The 11026-nt window shown below is 41.3% G+C and overlaps 1 protein-coding gene across 2 annotated transcripts; it reads left to right on the top strand.

Moving 5' to 3' along the window:
- Positions 1-117: 117 nt before the first annotated feature.
- Positions 118-10894, top strand: trmt2a (tRNA methyltransferase 2 homolog A). Of its 2 annotated transcripts, none has more exons than XM_006640156.3 (12): positions 118-258; positions 1167-1821; positions 2486-2594; positions 4577-4758; positions 5018-5132; positions 6422-6537; positions 6633-6744; positions 7516-7638; positions 7963-8038; positions 8759-8875; positions 9230-9326; positions 9919-10894. In XM_006640156.3, exons 2-12 carry the CDS (start codon positions 1178-1180, stop codon positions 10154-10156), a joined length of 1929 nt encoding a protein of 642 aa, XP_006640219.2. In that variant the 5' UTR covers positions 118-258; positions 1167-1177; the 3' UTR covers positions 10157-10894. The 2 variants fall into 2 exon arrangements, with proteins under 2 accessions (XP_006640219.2, XP_015221373.2); XM_015365887.2 differs by lacking the exon at positions 118-258 and adding an exon at positions 290-442.
- Positions 10895-11026: the final 132 nt, after the last annotated feature.

Raw genomic sequence — 11026 nt, 5'->3', positions numbered from 1 at the left:
CACTACAAATGCTAGTTTAAACATGTTTATTCCGTATTCTTTAGTTATATACTTGTGTAATAAACCATTTCGATAGAAAATGAAAATTATTTTTCTAATTAAATATATAAAGGTTTAAAATTAATCTCCCGCCATGCTTAGCGTTTGTAACGCGGCACTATTTTTCCGTGCTAACATGGTTGCTCACGTGTGCAGCTGAATTGAGTAAATGCGACAGTGTAGGGTTTAAACTTTTTTACTTTAATAGCGAGCGATAAGGTAAGCCGTCTTGCTTCATCACGTTTTATCCTAAATCGCTGGGGTTAAATAAGATTTAATACGTATATGAAGACAGCAAAATGAAATTATGGTCTATAAGCAATGCCATAAATGAAGTTAATTTTGCAAAGAACTGCGAACCAGACAGCACCAAAAAAAAAAGAAATGTAACAAAAAATCTTAAGTGAGTAAAGTGGAATTACTTAGTTATTTTTCTTGCTGTAAAATATAGAAACATAGTTACGTATTTTGCAACTTGTGGACTAAAATGTATTTAGTGTTATGGTTAACCACGTGAACTGCGAGTATTGAAGCAGGTGACAAATTTTCACGTCCTCCTGTGTTCTGTATTTAAAATCCTGAAAGGCAGAGTAATGTAAGACATTCCCTATTAACTTCCATGTTAAGATGGAAACAAACACAGTGAAAGCTAAAGAATCACAAGTGATATGTAGTACATGACACAAAAATAACACATCACAGTAATATGTGTGTATTTTTGTGTACTGAGAGAACATAGGAAAGTTTTGTTCTCAGACCATGGGTGTACCCCCAGTGTCCTGGCTAAATTCCACTCTGTCTGTGCACGATCTGGCCTCCCTAACATTTCACCCTTGACTCGATTGCTGAAGCAGTGTCTTGCTTCTCCACCTGATCTGCCCTACAGTGGGGCTGATGGCCCACAGCCGCTGCCACACATCAACGAGAGGTGATGGATGAACTGGGTGCTCTCCTATAGGTGAAGCACTCTGAGATCCATTGGGGGTGAAAAGTGCTCTACAGATGCAAGCCATTAGCCTTGTTCAGTTTAACAGATTATGTCACAAGGAGGTATTGGATAATCGTTTGGTTTTACAAAAGGAAATGTACCTTGAGCAATGATTTCTCTTCTTGTGTTTGCTCTCCAGGGTCTGGAGACATGACGGATGCAGCAGAAAGTGTGGTGGCGGGAGCGACGGAAGGGGATCGGGGTGAGTTCAAAGACGCATCCTTAGAAAGAGAGGCGCACGGGGAAGACAGCGATTCTGCGAAAGAGCCCCAGCCCGAAGGCGAGGAAGAGGAGGGCACCTCCAGCGTCTACCGCTACATCAAAGACGAGCTCTTCACCTCGGAGATCTACAAGGTGGAGATCCAGCACCTGCCCAGGTTCATTGGCTTCAACGACCTGAAGAAGTTTCTGGCCAAGCACGGCCTGACGCCGCACAAGATCAAGCTCTTGGGGCGACAGAACTTTGCCTTCGTCACCTTCAAGAGCCAGGAGGAGCGGGACAAGGCCATGAAGGCTGTCCATGGGCTGCTGTGGAAGGGCCGGGTTCTGAGCGTGCGGCTGGCCAAGCCCAAGGCAGACCCCATCCTGAAGAAGAGGCAGCAGCTGCAGCTGGAGGAGCCCGAGGGAGGGCAGGTTCCTGCAAAGCGCCACAGGGGAGAGGAAGGGACAGAGGAGGAGGAGCCACTCAGTAAGCAGATTGCAGATGTGGTGACGCCACTCTGGAATGTCCCTTATGAAGAGCAGCTAAAGAGGAAAGAGCAGGAAAGTGAAGGAATCCTGCAAAGACTGGCAAAGTTGGTAACTTAGTACTTTATTTGTGATCCAATGGGATGATTGCATGCCACTAAAAGCAGGGACCTTTACAGTCATTTACAGGACGGTTCGATATCTTTTTGTTTTTATTCCATGCTGACTAATTGATTTAATCTTGTTTTTTAATTACGCATAAATAGGTTTATTTTTAAGGTGTTATGCCTTTGCTTGCTCACAGCATTCAGGCCCACCTCTATAACTGCACCCATGCTTGGAATATTCTCCTTCCATACTAATGGAAGTATTAATATTACACCGTTAATTAATCCAACTGCATGACTGAGAGTGGTATGTAATCCAGAAGGCAGTAAGCCCTCCAGAAAGTGATTTTGAGACTCCTGTCTGCATCTTAAAATTTAAAAACTAAGTCTCTCGTGTCTTATATTGTCCGGAGAGCTACCTAGCAGTGGAATGCTGTGAAATCTGAGCTTCTGAGATAACCTGTTTTCGGTGATGCATGTTTTATGGTTGAGAAAGCAGCTTAATTTGTTTGCAGATAGCCATGTGTGGAAGTGTTCATACAATCATTTGTGTTGCTGCTAATGTATTGCTATTGGGAGCATGGAAAACTCCTTTTCAATCAAACAAAACTATTCTTATTTGAATCAATGACCACTGATCTTTTTCTTTCTTGATTCTCTTTAGAGAAATCGGCAATAATAACAAAGCCATGCTGCCTTGGCTATTTGTTCAGAAGCAGAAGTACAATAAAATGTGTTGTCCGCTGGAGGCCATTAGACCATCTCCAGTCCAGGTACAGTGGTGCATGCTGTTTATTGTTCCTGATCACTCACAGATTGCCTACGTTCTTGCTGCTCGTGGCAACCACAGCCTTACTGTTGAGTCACTCTGATAAGGTCATCATTTTGTACAGATTGGGCTGCCTGGCAACCTCAAATTCATGTCTCTTACTGCGTCAGCCTGTCATGTTAGCTATGTGGTCCAGACCTGGCTTCAGTGTTATCATCTGGCTGTGGAAGAGGCAGCCTGCCTGGCAGCTGTGAGCTTGGCTGGGTGATTAAGTAAGCTCCAGATGCACGCTTTCTTTCTGGCGAAAAGACCAGATGGTCTTTTCACTGGTTTGCTGTACTGAGAGTAAAAAGAAACTTATCACTCTTTTGTGTGCATGTTTTTGGTAAAATAGATGATCTGAATGTTCAGTATTAAATGTTTTCGTCATTTCAATCATGACCGAATCGCCTCATTACAGAGAGCTGATTCGGCAAAGGTGATGAGGTGATTAAAGATGAAATAACCTGTTGACCCGTCGGTCCTGGTGGGGGGGGGGGAAGAGAAAGAAAAACACAGGGAAGCAACTTGCTTTGTCTTCAAGAGAATAATGCCTTCATGCCATTGATCTGATAGAAGCTGAACTAGCTCGGTGCACTGTGGCTCACTATCTTGGGTGTTACCAAATAGCAGTTTCTAACCTGGCAAGATATTGCAGCCAAACCCAGGCCTTCAAAGGTAGGTCATGATCTTGGAGGCCGGTACTCATGATCCCTCACCCAGATTGACACATAATTGTTTTTAGTTTGAAGGTCTAGGTAGGAGTGTATAGTCACTACAGAATCCACTTGCAGTGATTGATTACAAGCAGACTGCACACTATATGGATGAAGCCCTAGAACTTCACTTGCTGTACTTTCTTAGGGTTTAGAATGTCCAGAATTCCAGCAGCACAATACATAGTAATACATTCAAGAACATTTTGTCTACATTTAGCCATTTGCTTTTCAATCTGGATGTGTGCTTTGGATCATTGTCATTCTAGAATGTACATTTTTTGTTAAGCATGAGCTTCTTGGCAAAAAGAAACAATTGTCTGGCCAAAATGTCCTGGTATGTATTGCAGTTCACGGTTTTTCTTATCTTAAAAAGGTCTCCTGGACAGCCCCAAAACATTAAAGATGGTGGGCTGGAGTGTTTTCTCTCTGACCTTAACCAATGTGTTTCATTATTTCATAACCCAGGTTAATGGGGAAATGTTCAGAGGCCTCAATATAGTTCCAAAGGTTTCCAAAGAGCAGAATGTTACTGTAGATTTGTTTTGAATTGGTGTTGAATTTAATTTAAAGGAATACTTTTAGACTGTTTTGACCTTCTTGTTTTCTGGAATTCATTGAATTATTTGCTTTGTTTCCATGCAATTATCCTAACGTTATAGCATTATTATCTGTAAGGGAAGCATATTACCCAATTCATAACTCACTCTGCTATATGATGTTTTTAATCATATTTCACCTGAGATATTAATAAACTTGAAGGGCATTGTATGCCTCATGAATGATAAACTGTACATATAGTTCTAGGTTACCAGGTTAGATTGTTTTGTTTTCAGTCAGATAAAGCAAAAGAAATTGTAATTAACTTATTTTTATAATGTATCTGGATAGCTGCTCTTGGATTTCAGTGTAACAGCGCAACTTTCAAGATTATTTAATGGTACAGGGAACCATTATCCAGTATGTTAGTTTTCCCAGTAAAAATAACAAGAAACCTTACACAAACTCAAAGAAGACTGAGGGGAACCTCTTCAGCACGGGTTCCTCCCACATTTTCGAGCTCTTACAGTGTTGGAGTTTTGCGGGAATGTGTTTAATCAACTGGAGATCTCCGGATGGGGAAAAAAAGCACCATATTCCGTCGGTGGATGGGCGGGGCTTCTTGGTGGCTTTGTTAACGCAGTGGAATTTTAAAGGAGTCATGTTTTTTTTTAAAAATTCCTTCCGGCAGACGGAATATCGCAACAAGTGTGAGTTTCTCATTGGAGTGGGAGCGAACGGGCAGGATAAGACGGTGGGGTTCCGGCTGGGCAAGTACAAGGGGGGCTCCTGTGCCGTCGTGGAGCCTTCGGACACTGTGCATGTCCCCCCAGCAGCCAAGCAGGTGGTAAAGTGTTTCCAGAATTACATCAGGTGAGAGCCCCTCTCTCGTCCTTAACAGTTTTTACATTTCCCCCTCATTTTTTTGGTCTCTCCATTAACTCCATCCGTGGGTCTTCCTGCACGACGACCTCATCTCGGTCGTATCGATGGGATGCGTGTCCGTTCACCACAGACGCCGCAGAAATAAATCTCGGCTGTCCTCCGCAGGCAATTGCATTTTCGCGAAGGGTTTCCTTGTTTTTGTTTTCACTTCGCGGTCACCGGTTGTCCACGTCTTGTTGTCCCCCAGGACTAGCCCCTTTCCTGTGTACAGCCCTGAAACGTACGAGGGTCACTGGAAACAGCTGACGGTGCGGACCAGCAGGACGGGTCAGATCATGGCATTGGTGTATTTTCACCCCCAGGTAAGGAAACCCGAAGCTGCTCAGTTCTGATTTGGGAAGCAGCTGGGCTGAGCCCCTTTTAAATCAAGCTCATATGGGGGGGAGTCCTAGCAGCAAAAACGATACATTCTGTACTACAAATACATTTATCTGATATCGATATCCCGATTTCAGTCACCTGCTGCTGGGCAAGTGACTTGTTCAGCATGATGTTTTCACAATAATCAGATTTTCCTGCAGCAAACAACAAATTTGCACCCTGCTCAGAAAGATGGAATGAACTCATGGTTCCAAATTAGTATCACAACGCATTGCTTTAGTTCAGAAGCTAAGATACATTCGTGGACACATTTTTCAGCAAGACAGCTGTGACGTTAGATAATTGTGGCATTAGAATGTCCCCCGAAGAAAATACTAAAAGACCGTCGGAGGTGGGAGAGGAATGGCTTAATTATCAGACATTAACAAATCGCATCAGAAAAAGGGAACAGTGGGACTGAACTGTATAATAAAATGCTTAACTGTCTTTTCAGTGTTCATAATTGTTGTCTTTGTGTGTGTTGAAGTATTTCTGCAATGTGCAAAAAAAAATCAGAGGTCTGAATAATAGGATTTTCAGAAATGTTGGATTCTTGCTTAAACTTGTCAACAATAAATTACATTTTGTTTTCTCAGCATTTATTCCACTCTTGTCAGGACTTGGCACAAAATTAATATGTGGGTACATGTTGAGCTGGACTCAGGCTGTGTACCTGATAAGTGCCAAGTATGGAATCTGTTTCTCAGTAGCCAAGTTTCCAGCAGGTTGGACAGATGGAAAACACAAATGTACCCATTGAAATCCTGTTAAACAGTTTCTGCAGCAAATGATATTGGAGAAGGCACTGAATATAATTATCTGGATTAGAGTGTGGAGAATGACATAATGTTCCTATAATATTTATATTATGTCAGGTTTCTTTTGTTATACATAAGAACTTTAATGACTCCTGATCTCTGGGTTTATATTATGCTTTCTATAAATTTAAAATAAGACTGTGGTTCACTTTAATTCTTTAAATTACTTTGTGGTATGAATCTGCTGGTGTACCAGTATCTTTTTCTTCTTGCTTGTTTTGTTGCTTGTAGCTGAATTGTTCAAAGTTTTTTCAAAGCTGTTCTTTAAAAACAATCCCCCAAAACCAGCTTCAACAAAGTGGCTAGGGAGTCATTTCAAGATTTTACCATTTGAAAGCAAAAGAAAAGAATGGAGAGTTTTATACATTGTCCACCTCACTGTCAAAACTGGGGTTTCCTTCTTCCTGTTGCAGAAACTACAAGATGCAGAACTGGGTGACCTGAAGAACTCCCTGGAACAGTATTTCATGGAGGGAGATGGTAAAGAGAGTGGGGTGAGCTCTCTGTACTTCGTGAGAGAGGGACAGAGGTGAGAGTGGTGCTGCTGGCGTGTTTTGTTTACAGGAACCACTCTCTCGGATATTGAGGATTGGAATTTTGTCCTCTTTTTTTTTCTGTCTTTAGAAAGTCTCCAAACCTTGAAGATTTGCCCTTGGAACACATAGCTGGAGAGAAGTGGATACATGAAGAGCTACTGGGTCTCAGGTTCCAGATTTCACCTCACTCTTTCTTCCAGGTAGGCTTCAAGATACACTGACACCATGCCGTGCAGTGTGCAGGATGCAGAAGTTATCATGGGAGGTTTGCATACAAAGCACTAAGCATAAGAACAGAAATTCAGCTCATCTTGAACATTGCTAATGATGTAAGGGTACAGGGTTTGGTTGACAGAACAAGAACAGCTAGACTCTCATTGTTCAGCAGGGCTGGATAACTTCACTGTGGTGTAGTTAAGCATTGTGATCTGGAAGGAAGGCCCAAGCTTGAGCAAGTCAGTGTATTTTACTGATTTGGGGCTCAGTAGGTGAAAGCTTGAGGGTAACCTTAAAACAGTGTTCTATCTCTGAATCACTTGTGCTAACTAATGCCTGCAATTGATTCTTCCTTACTTAGATGTTTGGTTTAGTTGTTCCTGTATTTGAGAAAACATCACTTTTGAATGAGGAGATTCAAGCCTTTTTGTCGATAATATTTTCTCAAAAAAGTTTGATGAGTTACAATGAGCCTGTGATTAAGAACTGGGCTAGAGCAAAAGGCAGAATAGATTGTGGTTGCTTAGGACCAGGGCTGGAAAGCTATTGAATTATACCCCTGGCTTTTCTGTCCACACATACACAGCAGCAGAGAGGTGAGATTTGGCAGAAAGTGTATTGAATGAGGGTGTTAATTAAATTTCACCTGCCCAGATGACACAATGACACAGTTCTCTGCAGGACGCAAGGTGTGTGTCTAACTATATGCACACTTTGGTTCCTGACTTGCAGTCTGTCCACCCTTCCATCCACAGGTGAACACCCTGGCAGCAGAGGTGCTGTATTCGGCCGTGGCTGACTGGGCACAGCTGGATCAGGACAGCACAGTGCTGGATGTGTGCTGTGGAACCGGCACCATCGGGATCTGCCTTGCCAAGGTAAGAGCAGGGTACTCTCTGAGAGGAGCGTGCCCAGATCAATGGATTGCATTATAGATTATTGGATGGGTGCTCGAGGCCGGCTGTTACTTCTGTTTGCATTGATCGAGAAGCATCACAGTGCGAGCACTGCACAGTGAGCATTTCACCTCTGGATTAGAAACATAAGACATGTAATCCTTCTGTTCGTGCATAATGCAAAATAAACGTCATTGGTTTTACGAGAACTGGTTTCTTTTGTTTAAAAATGAGAATTTTCTGGGGAGGACGGATGTCAGATGTCCTGCGAGTACTTCTCTCTTTTTTTCCTTGCCTTTTAAAAAGAGTGTGAAGAAGGTGATTGGAATTGAGCTGTGTCAGGAAGCGGTAGAGGATGCCAAGGTCAATGCACAGATCAATGGTAAGGGATGACGTTGGAACAAATGAGACACTACTTAAAATATTAACCTGTGTTGTTTTCTAACCAGTCCCACATTTTTTTTTTAATTTTAGCAGCTTTATTCAACCTGTAAAATTGAAACAAAAGCAAATGTCACACCCCCTCTGTAGTATTTTACTTTTCCTTTCCTAATAATGTACTCTTAATATTAATGCATGCTTATGCGACTCTTTGATAAGTTTTCCGTTTGAACTCGTATGACCATTTATAGAGGAGAGGGGTGCTGGCGTTGCACTACTTTGCAGTGGCCTGGGAGTGATGCCACTTGGGCAGACACATCTTGCATACTCCAATATGCCTTCTGAGGGCTTCTGATACGTTTTTTATCTTTAAAAACTGAGTTCCAAAAAGCACTTAAAAAGGAATATGCTGGATATTAATACAAGAATGGAAATACAAATGGAGTTTTTACAAAGCACTCGGAACGGCTTTAATTAACCTGATTCCTGAAAATGTCAGTCTTGGTTGAGAAATGTTTCCATCATTTTACGTGCATTGGTGATATGGAGATGTTAAAAATTATTTAAATCCCTTCAATGTTTATCTGACCTCTTCCGCACTAGAGAGTCCTGTGTTGTTCCAGCCTCTGAGAGCCTTGATATACTAGTATCTCTGTGAAACACAGCAAAGCTTCAACTGCCCTGAGGGTTCCTGAAACTGAGTATAAATGTTTTGTTGCAGGTTTGAGCAATATAGAGTTTCACTGTGGAAAGGCAGAAGACATATTCCCCTCTATACTCAATTCTGTCAGCTCACAAAATCTGTCTGCAATTGTGGACCCTCCGCGAGCAGGACTTCGTGAGTGTTTTACTGATCTTGAAATCATTTATGTTTAATTCAGACGTTTAAAATAACGTGACTAGAATACCATGAGATGAGACAGATTCTACATCTTATCAGTCTAAGATTCACAGAATTAACTATTGCAAGATCTGTCTCGTTTGACTTGGAAAGATAGGGAGCGTTGTTTCCTCTAGTGATCTGGTTCTTCGTTTTCTTGCAGATTACATTCTGTACGCCGAATACTATTGTGATGTGATCTGCTGAATTATTCTGATGTATGTTTCTGAAGGATTCAGAATTTAGCCAGTAATTATGTTGCATGTAATGTGAAATATCTTTTAAATATCTTACACTATCCATCCATTCCAGATTCCAAGGTCATTCTGGCAATCAGAAAAGCAGAACATCTGAAAAGACTGATCTATGTGGCCTGCAATGCCAAGGCAGCAATGAGCAACTTCACTGAGTAAGTCAAATTCACATCTCACTTGCCACTTTATCTGAAAACAAAACAGTCTGGGTATTCCTGAGTTGGGTTAATTAATTAAACATTTTCAGTATGCCCGTTTTGTAACATTTAGGATGTCGCTTGAGCATGAAGCACAAGTCACAGCGACCTGAAGAATTCACGTGTATACAGTACAGAATTTACTGGAGCAGTACAAGACAAGCCGGCTACTGAAGTGTACAATAGCAGTGTCACACCATGCAGCTGAACTCTGAACACTACTCCACACAGCTGCTCCTTTCCCTTATTATGGTGAAGAGCTGTGTTGCAGGGCTGAATTGGATAATTGGTTCTTCTCATCTGTCATTTTTCTAATGAAAATGAAAAATTAAAGGTCTGCAGTATACTCCTGCCTAGAACATACATGCTCAGGTCTTACAATTTTTATAATAGGACAAGCTACCTCGGACATCAATGCTTAGTCTTCCTGTGTCCTAAAGGTGGAACAACTTTGCCGAGTTCTGTGCTACACCCTTAAACTACAGAAAGAGAGAATGGGGAAAACAGAAGTTTGTGGGATTTTAATGCAACTGCCTTCTGTTTCTTCCAGTCTTTGCCGATCCCCTTCAAACCGTGTGAAAGGATCTCCCTTCCGGCCCATCAGAGCTATGGCACTGGACTTGTTCCCTCAGACTATGCACTGTGAGCTGCTTATACTGTTTGAGAGGGTGGACTACAGTTCCAACAGTGGCTTGAGCAGACAAGAGGAGCCCCAGTCTGAACCTTCAGCTAACTGGCCAAAACTTTCCTTACTGTTGCCTTACAAGGAAGGTGCTGCCAACGTCTAATCTTGGCCATCTTTTGGAGAATTTTGAAATGGCAAATGTGTATTCTTTTAATTTTCCTGTTTTTTTTTGTAAATGAATTTGTGCTGTCTTTACATAGCAAACCCAGCTCTTCCGGGTTTCGTTATCATGCAAAGATGATCGAGAACTAAATCCCTATCCCCTTCAGTCCTCAAGAACCACAGCTCCTTTAAATCACTGACTTGCTCAAAAATTTGCAACTGTCTTATTCTTTAGAAATGAATGACCTATAAATCTTCCTTGAACAGGGTTCTCCGAGGTCAGCATTAGAAAACCCATTCCTGGCTGATTTAAATGTATTTTAAAAGTACTATTTTTTTTACCTTTTTTCTTTATTTTCATAAATGAAGCAATTGAACACAATTCAGGCATTTCCTGTTTTTGTTTGCTGGTTGTGTATTTAACTGCAAGGTAATACTTTATTTCAAGTGTAACCTATAACCCATGTCTGAGTAATTTATTACTGAAACAGCTTTTTGAGTACAAGTAAATGACAAACACATGCCTTGTTAGTAAAATGTGGAATATGTATTATTTATTAGTGGCAACAGTTAATAAATACCAAGCAAGGCATTTTTCAGTTTGCAAGTATTTAATGCATTAAGAAATGAAACCCACTGATTACTGGCGACACCTAAACTTGTGTATTGTATTTCAAAACTTAGGTATGTACTGTCATATATGCATGCATTTTTACATAAATTCTGCTTTTACCAAGGAGCAGAGATCAAGCATCAATGAATGTTTTAGACCCCATTGTAGGGGGCATAAAACTTGTGTGAAGCTCACATTTTTGCTTCCTCTTGTTTATAAACATCAGGGAAAATGTACTGAACTGAAAATAGATTAATA

The sequence above is a fragment of the Lepisosteus oculatus genome, chromosome 22 (assembly GCF_040954835.1).
Source record: "Lepisosteus oculatus isolate fLepOcu1 chromosome 22, fLepOcu1.hap2, whole genome shotgun sequence".
Lineage (NCBI taxonomy): Eukaryota > Metazoa > Chordata > Actinopteri > Semionotiformes > Lepisosteidae > Lepisosteus > Lepisosteus oculatus.
Note: the sequence above shows the minus strand (reverse complement) of the source record. Positions and strands in the feature narration are given on the sequence as shown.

Bases quoted from the DNA above. Each gene is read 5' to 3' on its own strand.
- trmt2a (XM_006640156.3), top strand. From the start codon at position 1,178: ATGACGGATGCAGCAGAAAGTGTGGTGGCGGGAGCGACGGAAGGGGAT. The intron at 7,639-7,962 runs GTAAGAGCAGGG...CCTTTTAAAAAG, and splicing joins TCGGGATCTGCCTTGCCAAG to AGTGTGAAGAAGGTGATTGG. The intron at 8,039-8,758 runs GTAAGGGATGAC...GTTTTGTTGCAG, and splicing joins GGTCAATGCACAGATCAATG to GTTTGAGCAATATAGAGTTT.